The sequence below is a fragment of the Astyanax mexicanus genome, chromosome 2 (assembly GCF_023375975.1).
Source record: "Astyanax mexicanus isolate ESR-SI-001 chromosome 2, AstMex3_surface, whole genome shotgun sequence".
Taxonomy (NCBI): Eukaryota; Metazoa; Chordata; class Actinopteri; order Characiformes; family Acestrorhamphidae; genus Astyanax; species Astyanax mexicanus.
In genome coordinates, this window is record NC_064409.1 from 7,274,896 (window position 1) to 7,301,668 (window position 26,773).

Consider the following 26,773-nt stretch of genomic DNA (forward strand, 5'->3'; position numbering starts at 1 on the left):
GACTGTTTGTCTGTTCAAAATATGTAGTAAACTAAAAATTGACTAAAATGGAGATACTTGTTTTTCATTGGACAGCGACGATATGTGCTTTCAGCTTATGCTCCCAAAAAAATTACAATGCTCTTGATCAGTATATTTGTTTTGTTTCAGTTTGATGGTTTCGCTGGTCTATAAACATAATCAACATGACCAAGCTAGACAACCATTATGACCAAGCTTGACCAAAGCTGGTTGACCAAAGCTGGTTGACAAGTTGACTACTATGACTATCTTGATCACACTGGTCAGCCAACTTCATAAGCTCGGTCAAGTTTGCTTATCAGCATAGGGTATGTTTTTGGCTGGATGACCAACCACTCAACCACAGACTACCAAAGAATAACTTCTACTAAAGTTCAAAAACTAAAGTTTTTGAACCTTTGAACCAAAAGCTGATTTTATGATAGATTTTTGCGCAGGACTGTGGACATTAAATATCTGAAGGGTGAAATAAATTGGGCTGATGTAATTTGTGTTATTCATGTTGGAAACAATGAACACAGTTAAAACTGTGGTAATATCAGTGCATCACGTTTTTCAGTGCAGTGTGAGCAAGGATCTTTAAATGTCAAGATGGTGGCCTTGAATGTGGAATGAGCTCAAGGTGTCCATCTTGTGTTTAACCATCTTTGGTGTGTTCTAATCGCAGTGTTTTTTTTTTCTGTTCCCCCCTCCCCTGTGGCATCTGCCATCGCTTTGTTCTGTTGCTCTATAACCACTACGCGCCATAAACCGATCACAACACACACTGCACAATCAAATTCTGAACCAATTTGATGTTTCCTAATAATCAAACTGCCTGCATATCTATCTATCTATCTATCTATCTATCTATCTATCTATCTATCTATCTATCTATCTATCTATCTATCTATCTATCTATCTATCTATCTTTTTGATTTACCTTTTGGTCAACCCTATCATTCTCTTTTCATTCACTCTCTCCATTCTCATACGGTTCATCCCTTCATTTGTTGTTATTGTTCATGTATACTTTCCTATTCATGTGCAATCATTTTATTTTTTGTCTTTCATGCGCACACTCACTTTCCTTTGTTCTTCTCCTTTTTTTCTCTCACCGCCTCCTCCTCCTCCTCCTCTTCCTCCCTCCATCCCCCCTGCGACCCCTTGTTTTTTCCCCTCAGAACTACTCTCCTCCGTCTGAGTCCCCTGTTCTCTCCATGCCCTTCATAGGAATGGTTGTAATAATGGCGCTGATATGGTGCTGCTGGACGGAGCTCTTGTCCTAAAGGGGGAAAGGTACGGCTTTGCCTTTTCTTTCTCTAAGACCACATAGACAGCCTTCTCAACCAGTTAGAATCAGTCGCTCTCACCTATAGTATGTGACCACTGGACATATATGGCAATCAAAAGAGAGATCTGTACCTATGTGGAAAAAGACTTAAGCACATACAATTTGGATGCTGTACTCAGTACTTTAGGCCTTTAATGAATGTGCACATTGATTCACAACCATTATCCCCAAATTAAGTAAAACATATGTATTCTCAGTATACAGTGCTGTTCAGAGACCATTTTTCATTCATTTAAAATGTGTTTATAACAGCCATCAAATTATTAATACAATATAATAAAAAATTGTATCTTTTATTGATGTTGATTATGGCTTACATCCAACAAAAAACAAAAATATCAGTGTCTCAAATTTTTTAAATATTGTATAAGACCAGATTGGTACTTTCAACAGTGTGGGCAGTGTGCCCAGTCCTGCTGGAAAATAAGAGGGAAGCAGAGGTAAGCATGAAGTGCTGTAAGAAATTTTGGGAAAACACTGCACTGAATTTGGACTTATACACAGTTATACCAATTCATCACTGACCGTGAAATTTATATCCCAAACTTCTGTTTTTTGGTTTTTTTTTGCAGAATATTGGATGGTTGTGAAGTAGAAATATGACTATTGGTTGACTCATGTAAGCTCATTGTTTGTGCATGTAAAGTGCATGTAAATAAGGTAATTGACAGATTACTGCCTAACTAAAGCAAAAATTCTCTAGTTATAACACATAGTACAGTTACAGTTATAGTATTATAAAGTGTAAAAGCATTGTTGAGTCTGCTTCTCATAGTGGAATGTCATTTGTTTCCCTGTATCTGTTAATGAGTTTCGGATCACTCCATTGTCCATAAGTAGATTCTCATATCTAATCATCAAGAGTATCTTTCAAAAATGAATATTTTCTCCTTAATGACTGTTTTAACCAGAATTAAATAAATAAAAGGTGGTCTCTGCACAGTACTGTATATTCTAAAATATAAACAGAACATACTGTTATCTATTTTCTTTATTACATTGTTGGATTGGCTGAAAACACAAAATAAAGCAAAACAAGTTCCACAGGAGGCTTCATGCATTATGTAAAGGATATGTTCTTTTAAAATAAACAATGTGAAACCTTTATTTTTCTCTACTTGGTAAACCTGGTCAACAAAATTGAAGTCAATATTGGTTTATATTAGATTTGGAAAACAGACTTTAAAAGCGTCAGCACAAACGTCTACAATGTCTGCTGCTGTCAGCACCACAGAGTTTAGCAGTTTGCTCAATATATATATTTTATTTATTTATTTATTTATTTTTTGCTTTGATGCTGACTGAGAGCATTGAGTCTAACCTGACCTCACACTGAAGGCAGACACACACAAACCAAACAGAATTAATAAAATACTGAAGCTATATTTCAGAGCCTCACCTGAAACAGTGTGATACACATGTCAGATGATACTGAGATATGACTGTTCCACTCAAAAATACACATCTATAAGGCGCACTTAAAATCCTTTAAAATTCAAAAATCGACAGTGCGTCTTATGTATGAATTTTGCCAGGTCAGGTATTAGGGAGCAGTTAAGCCACTCTGCTGAAGTACAGAGTTATACAGGAGTTTCAATTTAGTTCTCCAGCACCGAGACTGGTGTAGTATAAGTATTAGCCGCTAACCACAGCGCTAGCTCTTTAGCCGTTCAGAAGTGAGTATATCAGACTGTAGCCTGCTGCTAATGCCGGCTAGCACAGGTGTGGCAGCATTAGCATTAGCCTTTAACCACAGCGCTAGCTCTATAGCTGTTGCCTGTTGCTAACCATGGCTAGCGCTGCTGCTAACTGTGGCTAAAATATTGGAATTCTAATCTTACTGTAAATAAATATAAGAGCTTTACCCAAATAAAACAGTTTTCAGGAGAAACATTTGTGTAGATTAACATCCTGTGCTTGTTTTACCTTGAAAGAAAATTGTTAATCTGCTTCAGAGAGTTTAAGGAGCTAAATGCATTCATTAAAAGAGGTGTCCACAAACATTTGGACAAGTAGTGTTTGCAAATTAGTTTATTTTGTACCGTATTTTTCGGACTATAAGGCGCACTTAAAAACTTTTAATTTTCACAAAAATTGACAGTGCGTCTTATAATACGGTGCGCCTTTTGTATGGATTTTACCCGTCAGGTTGTAAGGAGCAGTAAACACACACTCGGTGCAGCGTTATAGAGAGTTTCAGTGCTATACAGAGTCCAGAGCCGTGCAGCTCCGAGGCTGGAGCAGCAATAGCATTAGCTAGCTTATTCACTGTTCAGAGATCAGTATTATCTAAATTATCTAAAGTAAACACACACTCCGTGCAGAGCCGTGCAGCTCCGTGGCTGGAGCAGCAATAGCATTAGCTAGATGCTAACCGCTAAGCTAGCTAGCTTTTTCACTGTTCAGAGATCAGTATTATCTAAATTTAGTACTTTTAATACTGCTGGAGCAGTATTATTAGAGTTAGATGCTAATCGCTAAGCGTTCACCGTTCAGAGGTGAGTTATCAGCCTGTAAGTCTGTGCTGCTTTGCCTGGCTAGCATTAGCTAGATGCTAAGCGCTAACTCTCTCAGAGGTGAGTTTTATCAGCCTGTAATCTGCTTGTTTACCGTGTTAAAACAAGCTACGGGGGACGAATCGCTAGCTAATATCTCACTGTCTTACCAGAACACGCAGGATTACTCAGTGTAACGCTGTCGTTTAAGTTTGGGTTAACTTTACTAGTTTAGGGGACTAGCTAGCGTGCTAGCGGATAGCTATGCTAACGCTGGTGCAGCAAGCCTTAGTGGACATCTGGAAATCTAAGCTTACTGTACATAAACTGAAGCACGTTACTCACCCAAATAAACAGTTTTCAGGAGAGGAATCTGTGTAGATTAATATCCAGCACTCGTTTGACTTTGAAAGAGCTAGATTTGTATACTGAGACGCTCCACCGGCAAGACACCCCCCCCCCTCCCCCCCCCCCCCGTGGGGGAAGGGAAACATGGCGCCACCCCTGTTCACTTTGATATAGGCACCCTTTCTAGTGTCACTTAACGCGCCTTATAATGCGATGCGCCCTATGTATGGAAAAATACCAGAAAATAGGCGTTCTTTGATAGTGCGTCTTATAATAAGGTGCGCCTTATAGTCCGAAAAATACGTGATACATTGTGATACATTTTTTTTATTCCTTGTGTAGCCAGTTTTTACAACTCATAGAAGCTGGCCTGAGTTCAGACTGTGGGAATGAGCGAGTGAGTGAAACACTCTCCAGGTTCACTGGAAAGAGAGAAAAGAAAGATTGTGTGTGTGTGTGTTTGTTGTATTGTGTGTATTGGTGGTGTTTTGTCATGCGGTGGAAGAAGCAGCAGAGCTGTTGCTTCACTCAGTAAATGGAGACAGAATGACGTGGTGGTTATATTCACCCAGAGACCTGTGGTGATCACCTCTGGCCAAAACAACTTGCACAACTCTGATTTCAACACCGCTGGCCAGCAAGACCACCCTGAGTTACACACACACTTCTGCAGTGAATCACCTGGGTCTGTGTGCCAATTTTGGGTAGACATCCACACACAAATATACATATAGCATCAAGCTAAAGTTTGGGCATCCCTGGTCAGGTTACTGTAAATAGCAAGTGGAAGATGAGAAATGCATTAATGATATTTACCAAATGCATTCAGTTTTGCTTATAAAAAAAATCAAATTAACAAAAAAGGAAAAGGCCTGAACAAATTTTAAGAACTGTGCGGGTTTAGCATATAGTAACACTGCATTGTTAAAGCTTTTTGTAGCCAGCAAAGAGTCTTTTGAATTAAGTTTTGCCTATTCTTCACTGCAAAAGTTCTGTGCACTGCAGTTTTGGGGTCTATCCACAGGTCAAAATCTTCAACGTGTGCCTCTTGAGGTAGTCAAATAAATTCTTATAGAAGCCAGCCTTATTTCATTTACAGCTTTTTCTTTCACAGTTCGCTGGTTCCAGAGTATATTTAAATAAAGAGTTTACCCGTAGCTACTGTCAAGGTTTGAGATGTCAAGAGTTTTTATAAATATTAAACATTTTGTCTAGACGTATCCATAATTTTGCATGCAACAATACATGCACAGACAGTAAGATATGAGTGCTCTTGTATTTAAATAGACCAGCAATAAAGCTGCTGTTTACTGTGAAAGTGTGCATTGATGTGTAAATGTGTACAGGTGTGTGTGTGTGCATGTGTGTACATGCTTCTGTGTGTTGATACATTATTTTCTGCATGTCTCTAATGAAAATTAATTAATAAAAAAAAAAACGTAGCCAATCAGTGGCTGCAGCCTAGGGTAGCCTGTGCGTTAATCCACGCCTGCATAAACACCATTGTGAGATTAAGAGCTTGAAGCTTCTATTATTTGTTATATAAATTATACATTTATCTCCTTTTTGAAAATAAGGAAAGTAAAGAAGTAGGTTTTGACTTTATTTCACAGCCCATCATGTAAGATTGGAGTGAGGTAAGACCTTTTTGAATAAAAAAAATCCTTTAAATGTTTATAGGGTTAATATATTAGTTAAAGTCGGGTTAAAACAATGTAATTCACATTAAGTTGTCCACTGTCTGACATTTTGTGTTTGTGTAACCATTACTTCCTCTGATCTCCTCTACTTTGTCCTCTAGGAGAGAGAGGGGGACTGGAACCTGGTGATGGTGGTTGCCGTGGCAGCAGCAGCGGTTTTGCTCGTGCCCAGTTTGACCAGAGCTTTTTCTTGAGTTTTGGACAGGAAGAGACCTCATCCTTCAGTGTGATCTATACCTGCTTGCTTCTGTTCTCTGTTGGACATCTGCACACACACACACACACACACACACACGCACACATACACACAACTTCCATAACCACAAATGAGGAACTTTTCCTGAAACGGATATAATTCTCGCACATATAACACACTCGCCTCCAAATTCAGTGCTTTTGTTCCTTGTCTTGCTGCTCTGGTTGTGTGTGTGCTCTTCTTGCTCTATCGTCCTCCATGATTCTATAGACAACAGACACAGCCCAGTTGATGAACGGTGGGCCGGACGTGGGCACAGTGCTGTGGGCTGTGATGCACCGCATATGCTGCGCTGAAGCACACAGAGATGGAAAGATACAGAAAATGTATTTTAAAAAAGGATAATGCGTGTCCTCTTTTAATTTATCCATTTCTTATTTTTGCTAAGGTCCTGTTTGCCTTATTTTTCGACTCTTTAAGCAAATGGATCGCTTTCTGTTTCTGGTTTAAGTGCATATAAGTTTCCAGTCTTAATCATTATTGCTTTAGATACAGTCTCTTGCTTCAGTCTCGCTGCTTTTTTAAGATATGGCGCGGCAGCATGTGACGTGATCGTTATCTAAGCGTTTTGTCACTTTTAAAAAATCGCTCGTTCCACTGGGGAACCCGTAAATCTTTTAGTTAATCGTTTATTAGCTTTAACTCAGTGATGACTCTTTGTTTCTAGAGCTTGTGTCATACCGTTTCACCTACTATTACTCTGTAAATGTAATCAATCGTACTACACCTACAGTAACTGTGGTTTGACTAAGTTCGTAAAGTGTTTTATTTTTTTTACATAGTTCACAGGTGGGAGCACGGTTTATTGTGGAGGTGAAATAATAATGCAGACAGTAGCAAGAAATGTCGTTATTATGATTATGACAAAGACGTTAGTTCAGGATTAACTATGAACAACAGTTGTGGCAGTATATATATATATATATATATATATATTGCTAACTAAACTCCTGTATAAAATGTATGCTCACTTGACAGTCTCAAACGCTTAAAGTGGGATAGATATTTTTGTATATGTGTGTATAATCAAATGAAAGTGATTTATTGAGAAATGATATAGAAGAGAGAGAGAAACATATTTTTGTACACAACTAAACTACAGTTCAAGCACCAGTGTTACTTTCTGAGTGGTAATATTGGTTGGTAGCTAAGAATTACATTTCAGAGCAAATGTTCTTCTTTAAAAGCTGATACAGTGCATTTCATAAGTAATTGTGGGACAAGTGGGACAGTTTCGTTGGTGCTGGCATTTGTGAGCATTTCAGCAGAATGGATCTGAACTAAAACAATGAGTTGAATTTACATGTAAAAATATATTAGTGTTAATTTTATGGAAAGGCCTGAAACAATACATTCTAAGCACGAATTTACAGTATTATAAAATTACTATTATACTTTTGTAATGTTGACTGCTCTATTTAAATGAAAATTGATATATCAGCATGTGAACATAAGGCAGATAAATATATATATATATATAAAATATATAATATAATGTCTGTATTAAATCCAGCATTTTACAGCATTTCTATTTCGTGAACAGTGTTTTACTGGGTGAATCTCAGCCCTGGGACAGCACAGGACAATCAGATACTCTGTTAAGCTAACAAAAGGATTCTAGAGATTCTAGATAGTCCATTTGCTTTTTATAGGTTTATTAAGGTTTATAAGGTTTATTCTCAAACTGATGACCAAAGAAGAATTAATTCGTTTATATGGCAGCAGACCTTTATTAAGCTGAATAAATCAGTCAGAAACTATTAATAGTGTATTAAAACATGCTCTATTAAAACATACTCTAGTAAAACATGTAGTCACCGACAGGAATTAGAACTATTTTTGTCCTATACTGTGTAACATATCCCATATGAGCTAAAGGATGCTTCTCTGACCTGTGGGATATGCAAGTATGTAAGCCAACCTACATTGAATGTGATTAAACTTGATTTCTGAGTTGTTTTTCAGTACACATGGACAGTACTAGCCAGACACGACCGGTCATGATCATTACCACCCACTGTGCTGTCTACTGTGGGTGGTAATGCCTTCTATAACATATTCCAGCTGCATTCGTCCATCTGGCACTCACTATCAGGCCTCTCTGAACTCTTAAAATTGATCATTTATGTTGCTTTACCATGCCTTTCCATTTCTGGTCTGCTAATGACAGAAAGAACACTTTTTAAAGTACAGGAATAGTGAATGACTACCATAACAAGATTAATACACCAGCATAAACTCTAGGAAAACCACTTTAACACCAATATAAAAGCAGATACCCTCACATTCAATATCTTTTTCTCTTTTTCACCAAGTCATTGGGGCCTTACATCTTATACAGGTGTGGGCATTCCCACCTTATGGTCAATTTACATACTGCTATCCCGTGACTTTTGACATGTCATTGTACATGTAACCTCAGCAATTGATTCAGCAATACCATGGAAAACCACAGCAATGGATGAGTAGAACTTTTCTCCATTAACTTCCATGATAGAAACTCTGTTAGTGACAGAAATAACACTTTTTAAAGTACAGGAATAGTGAATGACTATCATAACAAGATTAATACACCAGCATAACCTCTAGGAAAACCACTTAAACACCAATATAAAAGCAGATTTCCCTTTTCATCAAGTCATTGTTTTAGTTCAGTTCCAAAACCCCACAGCAACAAAACTGTGTCTCGCTACAATTACACCCAAACTGCACTGTACGGTTTATTAATGTCAGTTCTGCTAACAGTAGCATACACAGACTGCTTCACATCTACCTTCAGGATCTTTTAGGACACAATGTTCTCTTTTAACTTTTAAAGCAAACATTAAATGATGCAAACGATAAACCAGATCTATCCAAAAATCCTCCTGAAGCTGGACTCTTAGCACTTGATGCATGAATGGTGTAGCTCACACGTGTAGCACAAAACACTAGCTTTACCTGGCGTATGCTGACAGATACACAAATTATGCACTTTCAGTCTTCAAATATATTTATGTTGGATTGAATATATCCTGTCTTGACCAACAATTAAGAGAACAGTTCATGCAAAGAAGCTAATGTTGCTAACAGTGAATGAAAGTGAATAGCCACCAAGATACCACAGCATTATTGAAAATGATATTGAACATCATGCTAATTGGTAGTATCGGACCATAGCTATTAGATGTGGGCCTTTAGTCTGGGCCATAAATATTAAAAATCAAGTCAAAATTCTATCTTTCCAATAGAATATAATGGCTAAGCTATAGTCAGTGTTTATGATCATTTTGGGCCATTTTAAATTAAATAAAAAAAACATATAACTTTAAATATGTTTGTATTTAAAGACTTTAACAAAAGTTAACATACCGTATTTTTCCACTGTAAGGCGCACTGTATTATAAGGTGTGCTATTAATAAACGTCTATTTTCTAGTTTAGTTTCATACACAAGGTGCACCGGATTATAAGGCGCATTTTAATAGACACTATAAGGAACTTCTAATTCAGCAGGTCTCGTCGTAGGGGGGTGGGGGGCGGTGGTAGCTAACTAAGTTAAGTAAAGCTAAGCTAGGTAAACAAAACTGTAATGAAGACTTTCTTTTCAAGTCAAATGAGGGCTAGATATTAATCTACAGAGATTTCTCTCCTGAAGAATGTTTAATTGGGTGAGTAAAGCGCTTCCGTTTATTTACAGTAAGCTTAGATTCTCAAATTTCTCCAGCACTAAGGCTGAAGCATTAGCATTAGCGGCTAATGCCCCAGACAGCGCTACACTAGCTAATATAATGTGTTTGATTTTCTGCCTTTCTTTTGAAGGTCAGACCAATCAATGAGCTCACTTTGCACTTTGATTTGCTTAGATATCAAGATAGAAAACCTTTTTAGCACAATATTCTGTTTAATATAAATTCCTGAGTTTCCTAAAGGCCTAAAAATCTTCTTCTTTTAGGGGTTCTCCATTGGTAATTGGTGGCTACTGGCTTCCGTTCCTTGTTAGCATATCTTTCACCAAGCTATCTCTATGCTGATCTTGATGTTATTTCTATATTTGATTATTTATAATATTATTGTTATTATTTTTGTCAGTTCATGGCTTATCCATCAATAAGCCTCGTTCCCAAATTAAAAAATGTAGCTGAAGAAGAACTATGATAATGCACCTGACTGAGGGGTTTTGAGAGTGTTGGTGTTTCTGTGCCTCTTTCCACTTCCACACGGCTTTAAAGCATAGAAAAGATGCTCCAACTTGAAATCGAGTTAGACGTGTTGCTGTACTTGGGTTATCTACAGTCTGCCTAGGTTGTCGCAGTGCTGTCTTCCGGTATCTTGTGGATCTGCTAGCGCAGCTGAATGTGTATCGATGTACTAAGGGTTAATGACTTTATAGGACAATGCATGCTACACAGTAAAGCTTATTTTCTATCAAACCGTGGTCTTTGTACTGTATAGTAAATAATTCGTTAGGTCTACAGCTTTTGGTGGGATATACTGTGAAACTAGACGCGAAGCCTTCAAATCTAAAGTCTAACATTGCAATCACGGAGCAGTGTGGGAAGTTATGTATAGTTTTTAGAGTAAAATGAACACAGCTGGCAGCCTGATAGGCTCGCAGTTTGTGGGCAATTGTTCATTTATGTAAACCACGTCAACGTGTTTGCATGGTTCTTACTGTAGCTCTGCATGTAGTTTGCTGGTAGTAGATACAGTAAAATTTCCTTTTCTTTTTCTTTTTTTTATTAACCTTTGGCATTGAACACTGTTTTTTCAGGACAGTGCATGAGTCCAATTGCCTTTCCTAAAATTGTTGTTACAATTCCAATTGGTTCCATTTGCAGTTATTTACCCTTTTAACAAATTTGGCTTGTTAATAAGGTGTAATCAGTTATGTCTATGTTCTGTATTATTCTGTGTTCTCTCTGTGTGTATTTTTATATATATCTGTTAATCGGCTGAATGAAACCTTAAGAAATTGTACACTTCAGTAAATCAACATTACTCACAGTTTATCTAAAAAAAAATCTGACTGCTTTCACCCAATTTAGGCACCTTTATTCAAACAAATACAGTTCCACGACTTGCATTAACAACATAAAAAGATAAATTAGTCAGGGTTCAGTAGGTCAAAGCAAATATTTGCCATGAACCATCTGACAAATGTCTACTGGCTTCAACAGTGTAAACTTGTGTAAATAATGTTACCCAAAAAGATGTAAGCATGGATGACTTGTGTGTATAGCCTGTTGCATTAATTTAACAGTATTATACTTCTGTTTTGGTTTACTCAGTGTCTTTAGATGATATATAAAAGTCATATGGTGAATTCTGAATAATAAGGTGTTTGTTTTCTCACTTTTAAGAGTTTTATGTCCACTTTCTTCCATTCAACTCAAATGTCTCTGTTCTTTTCTGTTCAGATGTAAATGAAAGTAAAGTATGGCTTTAAATGGATCCGGTTTGAGAGAAAGAAACTGCAAAAAACACATCACACTAGTAATTGATGCTTTAATCAGAATCTGGCAGATGAAAGTGTATTGAGATGTTGGTATGTGGCTTTGTGGAGATGCTGTTGACTGTCTCTGTGTGATATAGGCCTAACTGTATTGTAACGTTGTTATAAGCCTTAAAAAGGCATTTGTGCAAAAAAGACAAGATGAGAAAAACACCAAGACTTACAGTATTTTGGTAACCTGACTGTACATTTTGTAAATGATCTGAAAGAAATAAAGTAGTTTATCCATGCACTTTTCTTCTCTGATGTTGTTTATGTCTGAAGTGTAAACTTTGTGCAGAAATGTCATCTTCTGGTGTTGGTTCAATATTATTTATTATAGTTATATAAATCCAAAGTCAATGCAGTTGTCGGTTGGGGAACATAAGAACACTTTATACCTCCATTGCTATCACTGGGCTTGATTGGCCAATCAGCACTTTAGACCTGAAACCCAAATAGAATCAATGGCGTACTGTCAAGGGAAAGATGAGAAACACAAAACCCAGTAATACTGACGAGCTGCATATCACTCTCAGAGCAACCTGTTTTTTTTATACTTAATTGTTTATTTATATTTTGCACTTAGGGGTGGGCAATATGGCCCTAAAAAGTAATATCACAATATTTCATGGTATTTTTGCTATAACAATATTCTTGGGGATATAATATAAACACTAAATAAAAAAAAAAAAAAAATCAAAACTACACTACTGCAACAAAATAATAAAAAATTACATTTTATTTATATTATTGCATACAATATGATATGGCACACCCCTAACTGAGATATAAAAAAAATACAATAATTTTATCAGATTTATAACAGAAGCCAATGATCCAGAATGTAATGATACTAATAATATTGCACTCCAAATATCTCCATATATCCAGGATTAAAGTAAAATAAACGATACTAGACAGATATAATCTGTCTCTAGTAGATATATAATGAGAAATGAGAACAATTTGGGAAATGAGAATTTTATTCCCCTGTATATATTTACGACTGCATCAATGACTGCATTTAGAGTCTTTGGAATTTGTTTGCCTTTTAGTTCCATTGTAAAATATTTCCTCAATTGTAAATATCTAAAGATCTCTCTATCTTTCAGGCCTTAATTTTATTTTAGTTCTTGAAAACTCATTATATTTCCCATTTTTAACGATTGCACATATTGCTGTAACTCAATTTCTTGCCCAATAGCAACCTGGGTTTTAATAACATCTCAGCAGTAACTGAAGCTCAATGCCTCAATGTTAATCCACAGTGATGCATTAATTTGTAGTAAAGGAGCCCCAACCAATTGATGTATGTAAAAAATGAACATATGTCAGAAGTGGGACTTTTTTTTTTTTAATTGTACATTTTTACTGTATGATCTTTTGAAACATCATAATAATCTAGATTTTGGAGGCGGGGTTCCTCTAGGACCAGGATTGAGATACAACGATAATATAATATCCATTGGTCAAACTGCTTCCCACCACAGCCGACTGACCACAGGATGAAAATGACCAAAGGTTTGTTCTACTTGGATGTGTTTAGTTATCTTAAAATTACTGTCCGCTCCTGTGTAAAATGAAATTTATGAGTTTTCAAAGATCGTCCACATAATGTAAGAGTTTCACAATAATAAGAGTGCTTTTCCTAGAACGTAACATTCCAGCCAAGATCCATTTAGGTACTGTTATTTTTACGAGTACAGTCATGCAGGCTGATGTTCGTTCTGACATCAGTTCTGTTACAGTTCTAATAAGGAAATATTAAGAAAGTCCAGATCATGAGGTCAGAGAATCAGAACCCATTTATCATATGACCTGTTGCTTCTCTTAAAGCAGTGCGTCAGTGTTGCTCATTTCAAGGAGAAGCCAACAGTCAGATAATAACATAATAACACTTATACTTATAGATAAGCAATTTTGAAAGAGTACTACCTTTAAACCTACAAGTCCTCTGCTTTCTTTTCTCTGCCACCATGTCTCTGTACTTTCAGTGACCTCTGACATTTAGCTTTTCCCTCCTCGCTGGGGTTTTTACTCCCGAACCCTGGAGAGGAGAGACTCCATTAACATGCCGAGATGCTAAGTCAGACAGATGACATCATACTACAATACTGGGAGTGCCCCAAGACTATTTATGGACTGTGGATGTCACTGAGTGGAGAAGATTAACTCTGTCTATAACTTTTCTCACATGTCTTCAGGAATATATATGTAGACATACAGTAAGTCCAGTCAACAGGGGGCCATTCTTCCAGTAAATGTGACCCAAACCCCCACACCCCTCCCCCAAAATGCTTTAGTCATTGTTGACCCCTACAGTGGTAGCTCTGCATTGCTCAAGAACTTACATATTGGCTGCGTCCAGAAACCCCAAAAGTGTCTCCTTTTCCCTACCGATCCTCCTCCTCTCCTCCGTGACCCGGAAACTGATTTCGTGACGCCATCTTGCCGCCTGTCCGAATACCATAGGAGACGAAAGAAGCCGCTTAAAATCCACCTGTAGTAGGCTTCCAACGGAGGTTACATCAGTGTATCCTACTCCGGAAGACTTTTAAGGATTTTCCAATGACATCACTGCATCCACGCCCACAGAGCACGCGAAAATGGGGAAGGCAACACCCAAATATACGTCATAAACATATTAATTAACTAGGTTCCTTATCTAATTAAACAGCCAGTAAAGCAGTAATATAATTTATAGTTTAGATAAACTGTATGCTCAGTAAAACTATATTTATGACCCTATGTGTATCATGTTATACATATAAAAACATATATTATTTATAATATATATATATATATATATATATATATATATATATATATATATATATATATATATATATAATTTTAATTAATTTTATTTAATTTAATTTAATTTATTTACTTATTTATTTTAACTTAGGGACTGATGAGGAAACTGAATCCCTCATAAGGCTGAGGTCAGACAGGGCTGCCAGAGTCACTGGTCAGAGATGCGGCCTAAAATGCGGCTGGGAGTAAACAGGATTTTATTGGAATATCTGAATTTTTAGCTGTGTGTGATAGTAATGTTCTGAAACGTGCTGAAAGTGAGCGTTGTGATTGGCTCAGTTCAACGGTAGTCAACATCCTATCTAAAAGGAATCAGCTGTCCCATTTCCCCAATTACAGCTCCTTCCCTCCATTTCTCCTCCTCTCCTCTCCTCGATTCCTCCACCTTCTTCCGGGGTAGGAGAGGAGGAGTAGGAAAGGAGGAGTAGGAGAGGAGGAGTAGCAAAAGTTTCTGGACGCAGCCATTGTGTTTCACTTTCCACCCGACAAGCTCCTTCAACATAAACATTCCATCACACTCAGCTGAGAAGGAATCTGCTCTGGATATAAAGGACTTAATAATAAAGATAAACATTTAAAATCAAAGTTAGTCATGATTTAATATAGGGGGAAATACTCTAGTATTTCCAATAATAAGCTATTTAGTCCCACTGTATTGTAAAATGTGTTAAAAGTCGTTTTAAATAAACATGGCATCTACTGAACACTCATCTCCAAGGAAAAAAAAAATACTAATTTTGACTAGTCATATTATAATTGATTTTTTAAACTCATTCACTATAATTTCAATAAATATATTACTGTAATTTTCACAATATAAGGCACAATTTAGCGTCTCTTATGTAAGAATTTTACCAGTCAGGTTGTAAGAAGCAGTAAAGCCACTCCGCTGAAGTACAGCATTATACAGGCATTTCAGTTTAATTCTTCAGCCACCCAGGCTGGAGTAGCATTAGCATTAGCAGCTAACTGCTATCTCCCCATTTCAGAGGTAGGTACTACCGGACTGTAGCCTGCTGCTAACCCCGGCTAGTACTGCTGGAGCAGCATTAGCATTACCCGCTAACCATGCTTTGTGCTAGCTTTTTCATCGTTCTAATGGGAGAATATCAAACTGTAGTCTGACAAGCTACCTGGGACAAAACACTAGCTAATATTGCTCTGCATTACCCAAACACTCAGGGTTCCTCAGTGTAGCGCTGTCGTGTGCTAGTGGTTAGCCACTAATACTAATGCTCCAGCCTGGAGAAATTCAGGAATCTAAGCTTACTGTAAATAAACGGAAGTGCTTTACTCACCCAAGTAAACAGTTTTCAGGAGAGAAATCTGTGTAGATTAACATCCAGTGCTCATTTGACTTTAAAAGAAAGTATTTTTTATGACAGTTTTGTTCACTTAGCTTAGCTTTACTTAACTTAGTTAGATAGTTAAATTTCTTGATGAACGGACCAATAGAAATAGTTTAAAATAACCTAAAATAAAGCATTTTTTTCCTTAACAGTTTTCTCTCTCCTGTAAAGTTGTTGTTTTAAAGATACCTGTTTTTCATTGGACAGTGACGCTATATATTATATGTTAGTTAAAATAAAGTTTTACCCTAAATTCTGAAATTTTGAATTTCTACTAGAAAAACTGCATTACAGTGATCTTAAATTTTAGTTTTTAAAGAATATTTATTTTGAAACACTTTTGGGATTTTGGGCTACAAGAACCTGCTACAGTTTTTCAAAATTAGAGGGAATAAATAAGTTGTTCAGTGTTGCTCATAAATTAAATGTGTAACATTCTTTTTTTAAACAGCTAAAAGTAAACATCATAAGGTCAACACTGGCCAAAACAGATTAGGCTATTACTTAAAAAGGGACAAAAAAACATCATTAAATATACAGTATTTATCAATACCCCTTTTCTATCATTAAAAAAACTCACATTAAAATTGCTTAACCATATTTAAAGAGAAATAATCCTTCATTCGATAAATCACTAAAATCTTACAGGTTTTACAGGGGCTGCAGTGTTGTATATGACAAACATGTATGAAAATTTACCAAGTATCAGAGTACAGTAAATCTGGGCCGTTAACTTTATGGTCCTCTATTGTAACCTCTTATATTAAAACATGGCGTCACAGATCCTAAGCCATAGTATGACCTCCTAAATAAGCCTAAATTATACTCCTGGAGCATATTCTTAGCCTGCCGCTGTGCTCAGGGGCTTTTGTTGGCCATCCTCTTCATCACCACGTCATGCAAAGAACCCAGAGAAGAAGTCTGTGAAGAGTGACGTACACGCCTACTAATAGAGTTCAGAGTTCCATTCTAAATCTAACCACTCTAAGGATGTATATTTTAGGTACCCCCTGTATAAACTGGCATCCCAGACATCCTAGAATCACAATCTAGAATATATTGCATGTCAGAAATAAAGAGGCTTTATTAATAAACAAACCTAATATTAACAAGTGTGTTAATAAAGTGCTGAGTATAGATGTATCACCTCTATCTTTGTACACCTAGAGTTCAGAAATATAATGTATCCCATATAACCACTTAACCCACGTAAACCTGTGTTAACTGCCATCTCAATAATGTCCTCATGGGCTTCTTTAAAAATAAAACATCAATTTTAAATGTAAGGACTAGAAAAATAAAAAGTCAGCTGAAAAATAATTACTACAGAAAAGTATAGATAACCAAAATTACTACTTATTATTATATTGTTTTTTCTGAAGGGACAATCTATTCTTTAAAATTCTTTAAATCTATTGTTTAAATCAGAGTTTTTTGAGAAAGTAAGCACCCGAAACATGCAGGAGCGTCTTTCTGCATAACGTTGCCCAAAGTCAATTAAATACCTCTCTTTTAGTTAGTAATGGCTACAATAGTAATGGCTATATAGTACGTATGTAAACAACCAAACATACAGCTCTGGAAAAATATGATACCACTTAAAAATTATGAGTTTCTTTGATTTACCAAATTGAAAACCTCTGGAATATAATCAAGAGGAAGATGGATGATCACAATTCATCAAATCAAGCTGTACTGCTTGAGTTTTTGCAACAGGAGTAAAGGCATAAAGTTACCCAAAAGCAGTGTGTAAGACTGGTGGAGGAGAACATGCCAAGACGCATGAAAACTGATTCAAAATAAGGGTTATTCTAACAAATATTGATTTCTGAACTCTTAAAACTTTATAATAATTTGAACTTGTTTTCTTTGCATTATTTGAGGTCTGAAAACTCTGAATCTTCTTTTATTATTTCAGCCATTTCTCATTTTCTACAAATACATCTCTAAATGACAATATTTTTATTGGGAATTTGGGAAAAATGTTTGTAGTTTATAGAATAAACCAAGAATGTTCATTTTACTCAAACATATACCTATAAATAGCAAAATCAGAGAAACTGTTTCAGAAACTGAATTATTGAATTATTGTACTGGTCGTAGATATGCTTTGTAACATTTATATTAAAACAAACAAACAAATATATAAAGAAAATATGGTATGGTGTAATAAACTGAAATTTCGTTTGTTGCCTGAGGGAAACACCATGCTATAAAGGGTTAAAAAAAGTAGTTTAATGAAATATATGTAAGTTGTTCGGAAAACGGGTGTGTAAAACAGAACAACACACAGCAGCGGCGGGACGTATGGGAGACCTAAAAATACTCCTCACTGTAACCGTCGCGCGGAGATTGGGGTTCTCAGCCAATCGTCTCCCCCCAACCCCCTCGCGCTCGCCTCGGCCAATCAGGGGGCGGGTCGGTCTCCACGGCGAGATTCGCCCCTTGGTTACCCATCCCACACAGTTGTATATGGTCATGATGACAGCGGCATACCGAGAGATCCACTGGCCTGACGTGAGCCGGAGGGTCTTGGGTCTTGTTTTTTAAAGCCCTCTCTGAGCGCTGAGCTTTATTTAAACCATTCAACAAGTGTAGTTAGCTCACTGAGGCCGCCACACTTCCAGCTCCACCGCCGCTGTGCGCCGGGTTTCTCTGCTCTCTGGTTCCTTTTGTTTTTATTTCTAGTTGTCTTTTAGTTGTTTTTTCTCTCTCTTTCTGTTTTCAACACTTTTTATTCAGAGCTCATAAGGACTTCTTCGCTTGAACTGAGCCTGCAGTGATTTACTGGGAGATAAACAGCGTTTTTTATTAGTTTAATACTTAACGTTACTTGACTTGTGTTGTTGGAATTATAACTTATAACTTAGTTTGAAGGGGAAGAAAACGCTTCCAACAAGGCTTAGAAACTCCTTTCTCTTGAACTACTTTTTCTCTTTTTCGTTTTCCTTTTTTAAACCTCGGCGAGCGCACGCGCCTGGTACTGCCCTCGCTCCCCCACCCCTCAAGTGGTGAAGTTTCTCACACACACACACACTCACGCGCTCACACGCACAAGCCACGCTGATTGCCGTATAAAAAGGGGGCGCGCGAAAAAGCGAAAACATGATGAGCAACAACGCGTACTACGAACCGCAGCACTACCAGCAGCAGCAGCCCACGCTGTACTACCAGGGCACGGACGACGGCGAGGAAGGCGACGAGGAGATGCCGGCCACGGAGAAGGACCTGGCGGAGGACGCGCCGTGGAAGAAGATCCAGCAGAACACCTTCACCAGGTGGTGCAACGAGCACCTCAAGTGCATGAACAAGAAGATCGGCGACCTGCAGAGGGACCTCAGCGACGGCCTCAAGCTCATAGGGCTGCTGGAGGTTCTGAGCCAGAAGAAAATGTACAGAAAGTACCACGCCAGACCCAACTTCAGGCAGATGAAACTGGAAAACGTGTCCGTGGCGCTGGAGTTCCTGGAGAGGGAGCACATTAAACTCGTATCTATAGGTGAGTGAGTGACGGAGTCAACAACTGAGTGACACCGGTCATCTTTTACATCTTCTTTTACTCTGAAAGCTTTAAGAACGTTGCAGTTCATTTTACCAGTAGTAGGGGGCGCATTTGAGTCGCATTTAGCTTACAAGGCTTCTGAATGAGAATACAATTCTGGCAAAAAAATAAGAGACCACTTAAAAAAATATTTTCATTAATTTTACTATATTGAAAACCTCTGGAATATAATCAAGAAAGAAAAAAAGATGGATGATCACAAGCCATCAATCCAAGCTAAACTGCTTGGATTTTTGCACCAGGTAAAGTAAAATCCAAAGTTATAAATGTATCCAAAAGCAGTGTGTAAGACTGGTGGAGGAGAACATGCCAAGCTGCATGAAAACTGTGATTAAAAAACAGGGATATTCCAACAAAAAATGATTTCTGATATCTTAAAACGTAATTATAAATATTAACTTGTTTTCTCTGCATTATTTGAGGTCTGAAAGCTCTGCATCTTTTTTGTTATTTCAGCCATTTCTCATTTTCTGCAAATAAATGCTCTAAATGACAATATTTTTTAATTTGGAATTTGAGAGAAATGTTGTCTGTAGTTTATAGATTAAAACAACAATGTTCATTTTACTCAAACACATGCCTATAAATAGCAAAATCAGAGAAACTGATTCAGAAAATGAAGTGATCTCTTAATTTGTTTCCAGAGCTGTTGTCTAGTATCTATTGGTGAGAGAGAGTGAGTGAATGAATGAATTGAGTGCACTACTTCACTACTGTACTTAAGTACTAAATTGCTGTATCTGCTGTATTTGATGAAGCTCATCATTGAGTGAATCAAGTGATGCTTTTCACTCTGAGAACTTTCCATTGCTTTCTGGAATACCTACATAATGCAGTTTGAATAATCTTCTTGCAATACTAAAGTAGAAAATATGTTGAATTAATGCTTTCTGTAATTCTTCTACTTAAGACTGGGGCTTGAAGAAAACGTTTTTGATTGAGTACTCATTTTTGGTTCTCTAGTACTTTATACATCTTTGCTTAAGTGGCACCGGGCATCTTTTTTCACTCTGAAAAAAGTTGCTCTAACCAATGTTACAGTTCAACTTAGTAGTAATGGGGCAGCCAGAATGAAAATATGGTCTATTATAGCAAGTCTCCCTTATTATTACACTGCAACTGTGAGTGATTAGCCTTTTAGTCAGTCCACTCAAGTCTGACATTGGTGAAAGAGCTGGACTTGATGTAATTGTGCGGAATTGGAGTAAAGCATAGTAGGTCTAATGTGTAATAGTGGTGTTGTGCTCTAATTAAAGTATAAAGTTCCTCAGATTCATGGAGAGTGCTTGTGCTGAGTTGAACTAGTTGGCTCTGATTGTTGGCTTAGTGCAGCTGAATAGACTGAACTGTCAAATGCTTTTCAACGAGTGACAGCACTGGTTCTGTCCCAGTCGGGTCTCTTTTTAGTGAGAGTTTTACTGTGAACCTAAGTTGAATGGATACAAGGTTACATGCAAGTTATGTTGGATTTTTCGATTAGAATCTCATTGATTTAATGTAAACTCTTAATATTTATAATGAGTGATGCTTGTACAGTTACAACATAACTTCTCTGAAAATGTATTTTTATATCCAAACAAAATCTGTCATTGTAACTGAACTTATGCCTAAATTAATTGATGAAGTTGAACCAAATCAAAATGGAATCGAATGAGTAAAAATTATTATACTAGTGTTAATATTCTGTTATTAATGTTTGCTTAATGGAATATATTGGAAAAATAGGAAAAAATGGAATAGGTCCCTTTAGAGAAGTACTGTTAGTAGAATAGATCTCTCTTAACAAGAACTTATTGATACCATGCCTAATCCCAGTCTTAAACTGTGAAGCAGTGAGCTGTGGAGAAAAAAGGCCTGAGGGCGTTTTCAGATGAACACATGATGCACATGATCAATACTGCTGTGTAGTATGTGGTTTTACTGTGTCACTTCAACTGAAAACTACTGGATTGATCCTTAAACATAATTGGAATGAACAGAATGATTAGCAGCCAGGCTTTATAACAACTGAATACATTTGATGACTTTTCCAAAACTCAATTAACACTTTATACTCTGGTCCTGTGTTCTGGAGTAGAGTTTATTTTAGTGCAGTTTTAGTACTTGGAGCAATGAAATTTAGACATGGCATTATTTCATTTATGTAGTGATTATCTAGGAAATATACCACCAGGTTAAACTACACTGCTGAGCTGTTAAGATCAAACTTTTGGAGTAAACCTGATAGTTGGGTCAGATTGAGGTGGGCTCACGTTCTCACCCTTTAGAGTGTGTCTGTGACTGGACTAAAGCCCTATCCGGACAGGTTTAGTTTCTCAGGGGAACGTCTGTAAAAAATATTTCACACTTCTACTCAGTGATAAAACTCTTGCATCCGGACTGCAATTAAAAAAACAGGAGAACCAGTGTTTTTTTTTTTTTTTTTTTTTGCTTTCTCGGTCACATGACATCACGTTCAGTAGCTCCTCCATTTCCACTTGCTGTTGTGTTTACAGGAATCTCCGTGGAAACGAGCGCCCAAAGTGTAACTACGGTGGGTGGCAGTGGACAAATAGCTATTTTATTAAACATGAGGTGACAAAACTCAGAGATGTGCATCCTCTCATAGGTCTTGGTGCAGTTGTTTTGGTTCACAACTGAGTGTAATTACTGTATTCACACCTGCCAAAAAACAATTCACACCAAATGGGAAAACAGACCAGAGAAAACACCCTTAGAAAGATATGCCTACTAATTTCTCCCTGCTGGCATACACCTAGAAACATCAGTCCATCTATATACATCTATATACATCTTTTACCCATCATTAGTGGTCAGATTGTGATTATATGCAGTGATGATATTGTTGCTATCCAATAAAAAAAAAAAAAAACTTTCCAAGGGAAGGGTAAAAAAACCTTCTAAAATTTCAATGGATGTCAATGCAAAACGAGTTTATTTCAGGTCATTTTAAAGTATTTCTATTTGTCCGTTCATCAAGAAATTTTAGCACCATGTAAGGAACAGGCTGTTTTTTTAAATTATAGTAATCTAAAATTCAACAAAAATGAAGATGTTCCATTGGACAGTGACGATATGCAGTGTGCCACTCCCACTAACCCCACTAACACCAGTAACAAAGTGGAGCATGTACGTTAGATGGAACCTCATAAGGAGAGACAGAGGCAGATGAAGGCCAAATGTTGGGGCTGTTTTATATTGAAAGACTTTTAGAGACTATTTTAGACTCTGTTTGAGGTGGTCAGAGTGGAAGCGTCGAGGGAAATAGGTCAGCAGACTCAGACACTGACACCCACACGAGAGAGCAGTGTGTGTCCGGCCTGGCTGCTCCTGGAGATAAGACAGATCTTTCCAGAAGGACACCTGCCATGGATTCCTGTCTGTGGCTTAAAGTGTCGAGTGACAGGAGAAGAGGAAAACCTTCTGGACCCCCTTCACTTACACACACACACACACACACACACACACACACACACGCGCATGCACACACAAGAGTTTGCAAATTGGAAGTGGCAGTGTCACATGGGAGTTGGCGCACTGCCTTGACAGGAAATGTAGAGCTGGGTTGCCCAACGCTAGACCTAACCGTTACACCTAACCATCAGATACACAACACACCTGCACACAACTCGATACACAGATATCAACCAGACTCCTTATTAAAGGGTGTAATGATACATATATTATTAGGTAAATACAGGTTTTTATTGTATGATTAAGATTCGATTCAGGTCATATATTATTAGAGTTAATGTCTTGATGCAAAACACAAAGATGATAACTGTCTTAGATAATATAATCAGGGCTTCAACTAATGATTATGCTGGTAGTCGACTAATCTGCTGATTATTTTTTCGATTAGTCTATTAGTCAACGATTATTTCTGCCATGTCCTCCACCTTTAAAAACGATAAGAAACAGCTGATCATGAGATATAAAAGGCTCTTAAATGTCAAGATGTTGTTAAAACATGGAAATTACTGATATTTAGTGATTAAATATGTAATCTGTTGAGTTTGGGCACTTTTGGAGACACAGACTAAAGTGAGTATAAACTGTGTGAGTGAGTCATTTACCCATCTCCCATTGCGCTTCTGTCCACAGCACTTTGTGAAATGCGGTACTGTTACAAATTAACGATTAGTCGACAGTGAAATGTGTAGTCATCTATTTTAAATAATCAACTCTGTTGATTTTATCGATTTATCGTTGCAGCCCTAACTACAATGTAATATAAAATTAAAAAATCTAAACTGTCTTATTTAAAACTTATATAAAAAATGCAACATATGAAAACATGAGGAACAGATTTGCCTCAGATAAAATGCTGTTTATTTTCTCTAAAAAATGGCTACTCCATTTGTGAGGAGATGTGTACATGTTGAACGCAGCTGTTTTTTTTTTTTTTTACCAGAACTGAAAGTAGCAAAATAAGAAAATATCAATATTCTATACATTTATTCACAATAATAACTGAAAACTATAAGCTCTGGAGTTCTGTATAGGCCTAGGTTGCAGTTGCTAATCTATGAATAGCACAATAACTTTAATAGTTTAGCACATTAATAGAAATTCAGCTGATGTGTGTGGTCATACATGTTTTTATTGAGTATTTTACAGCTTTGGGCAAAGTTCAGCCTATCATATTTTAGACCTGGTTTAAGGCCTGTTTTATAATAGTGGTTTCAGTGCAGTGATTCTGCTCTACACCCTTTCTATATGGGTGATTGATGCATACACAGTTGGACCCTGGCCTCAATCCACTAACAGGTGCTGGAAATAGATCCTGAGCTGCAGAGAGTTGGGGGGCTGGGTGAGCACAGCAGAGGCGAGGGGGTTGCATTCTGGGAATGAGACAGAGAGAAAGAGAGAGAGAGAGAGGGAGTGGGAGAAACTGAGTGTGGGGCCCAAAGGTTACTTAAGGAGTAGGTTCGATTTCCAGGAACTTCTAGGCCTGGATCTGCTGAACTGCTGAGATGACATCAGCACTTTTCTTTTGAAATGTGAATTATTACTTGGTACTGACGTGATTAAACAGATCGGACATTGAACAGACCTGAAAACCCACCTTAAAGTATGATTTTTTTAAATTGTCAAAATTGTGCAATTTACTTGTGAAGTGAATAGCTCTTTAAGTGTTAAATGTTTATTTGAGTAATACTGTAGAAGAACTGCTTTTTTGCATTAAAACCCATGTTTGTAAAAGAAAACCTAACCTTGATTGGATCTTTATCAATTTAAAGGTTCTTCACATTTACATATTCCTGTATATGAGAGTGGTTCTAAAATAGGGAGTGCCCCCCCAAAAAAAGAATCTTGGTCAATGTATTAAAATGGTGCATTAACCTATATCTATGGTATATCTATTTTTATGTACTGCTAGTGTACAAGATAATGAAAACATTAAATATTCACAGCCACAGGTCTAAGAGAATGAGTATTTAAGTGGTATTTTATTTATCATGAAATTCTGACACAATGTTAAAAACAACTGCCAGATTCACATTATGTCAAAAAATGAAAATCAGCGAAAAATCTGATGGGTTTTACATGACAACAACCATATTCATAGACATGAATCAGAATCTGTGTTTTCAGAAGCTGCAGTTTAATTTAGTTCCTTCGCTTGTTAAAATAAATGCTCTCTTTCTAAACTTCTGAACTGACACAGATCTGTAGACCCAAAGAGAAAGAGAGTCAAACTCTTCAACAAGATCCAATCAGAATGTCCGTTTAAGCTGGGGGGCAGGACAACATTAAGACAAATGTCTAAGAACCAATCAGATTCAAGTAGGATTTATTTTTTTTGTCCAACCCAGCTCAAATTCTGACTCAGCAAGAGAACTGCACCAGCAGTTCATCTAGAGAATGTCCATTGAATGCAGAAATTAAATTTAATGCACTTGATTATTGTGTGTGTTCAACACTAAGTGAATGCTTAGATAGGATAGTGATAGTGATGTGATGTTAGCTAGTTTAATATTAGTTAACTTTCTTTCAATAGGAAAATAAATAAGTCTGTTTTAAACGCTGTAACCATGACTGCCCACATACTTCTATATATCCTTGACTTTGGCATGAATATTGAGCAAATCAGAAGTTACTGGTTGAGTTTCTTTTTCTTTGTTCTAATATGGCAGTGATGCTGTTTTATTTGAGCTATTGGCTAAACTGCCCAACAATTTCCTTCCATACCGTATCTGTTTTTTTCTTTGACATTATGTGACTCTTTCATCAGTCCATTATTTTCAAACAGGCAGCTGTTGTTCCACATTCACACATTTTTAGCAAATATGTTAGTGATGGGACGATACACTTTTTTCAGCTCCGATCCGATACCGATATAAAACTGATATAAGATTGCCGATACCGATACAAATACCGATACTTTTAGTTTATTAATAGTACTATGATTAAGGTTAAATAATGAGGCTGAAACAGACCACACAGCCCTTTTAAGAGTATCCACAGGTGCATTTAATGTAAATGCATTCAAAAGTCATTTATTTGACACACTTCATATGCAATTACACAATAGTTTCCTTTCAAATAAAATGTTTGAATTTTTATTAAATATAAAAAAAGTAAAATATTAAATACGTTAAATATTAAATTCAGGGCATTTTTTGCAACGGTTGTGCAGGAGACTTTTATTTTGACAGGTAGCGTAGAGGATTAGCTGCAATAGCTAACGGCTAACTGGCGATGCTAACTGTATTTCCGAGCTAAATTAATCACTGTTTTTTAATAACAGATTGATTTCTTAGTGCTGGTTAGGGTTGGTAGGATCTGTGGTTTGATATTAGATGTGGATTATGGCTGTAGTTCACTTAAGATAGTTATTTATTACATTCACAATGCCGGAATGATTTTGCTAGCTAGGCTAACAGACTGCAGATCTTAATGGAGATGGCTAACGGCTAAGTGGCAATGCTAACTGTATTTCCGAACTAAATTAATGACTGTTTTTTTAATAACAGATGGGTGTGTTTGTGCTGGTTAGTGTTTGTAGATGCTGTGGTTTTATAGGATATGTGGATTATGAATATAGTTTACTCCAGTCTGTAGTTCATACCTTCACAACACCGGAATGCAGCTGCTGTCAGTTCAGTGCTAGCTAGGCTAACAGACTGCTGGTGTTAATCTGTTTACCTCTCAGACGCTGACTTTACGTGTACCGTTCTGCTGTACAGCGTTTCCAAAGTGAAAACTCTCCAGATAATGGACTTTTTTTGTAGATAAACAGCTAAAGTTACTCAGTCAGCCGCAGATTGAAGCTGCTGGGGGTTCAGGGTAAACTGTTAAACTGGAATCCTGATCAGGGATGCGTTTTGTGTTAACGTTATGGCGGGCTTATTGTTCAGCTCAAGCTTTGGACTGGAATATGGATCGGTAAGTGGATCGGCAGCGCCCGCCC

The 26,773-nt window shown here is 37.0% G+C and overlaps 2 protein-coding genes across 11 annotated transcripts in view; both read left to right on the forward strand.

Moving 5' to 3' along the window:
• The window catches only part of LOC103044440 (coiled-coil domain-containing protein 136), a 60,236-nt gene extending 48,358 nt beyond the window's left edge, over positions 1-11,878 (forward strand). The window contains exons 9-11 of one of the 4 annotated variants that reach the window (XM_007252388.4): positions 1,185-1,299; positions 5,811-5,834; positions 5,999-6,077. In XM_007252388.4, coding sequence (XP_007252450.1) covers positions 1,185-1,289 — 105 coding nt within the window. In that variant the 3' untranslated portion in view covers positions 1,290-1,299; positions 5,811-5,834; positions 5,999-6,077. Of the gene's footprint in view, positions 1-1,184; positions 1,300-5,810; positions 5,835-5,998 lie in introns of all 4 variants that reach the window. The other 3 variants (XR_455017.4, XM_007252386.4, XM_007252389.4) reach the window with 3 other exon arrangements.
• Positions 11,879-18,277: 6,399 nt separating this feature from the next.
• The window catches only part of flncb (filamin C, gamma b (actin binding protein 280)), a 112,675-nt gene continuing 104,179 nt past the window's right edge, over positions 18,278-26,773 (forward strand). For 4 of the 7 annotated variants that reach the window (XM_049473290.1, XM_049473295.1, XM_049473291.1 and 1 more), the window contains exon 1: positions 18,278-19,293. In XM_049473290.1, the coding sequence (XP_049329247.1) occupies positions 18,900-19,293 (394 nt within the window). In that variant the 5' untranslated portion in view covers positions 18,278-18,899. The remainder of the gene's footprint in view (positions 19,294-26,773) is intronic. The other 3 variants (XM_049473292.1, XM_022671872.2, XM_049473294.1) reach the window with 1 other exon arrangement.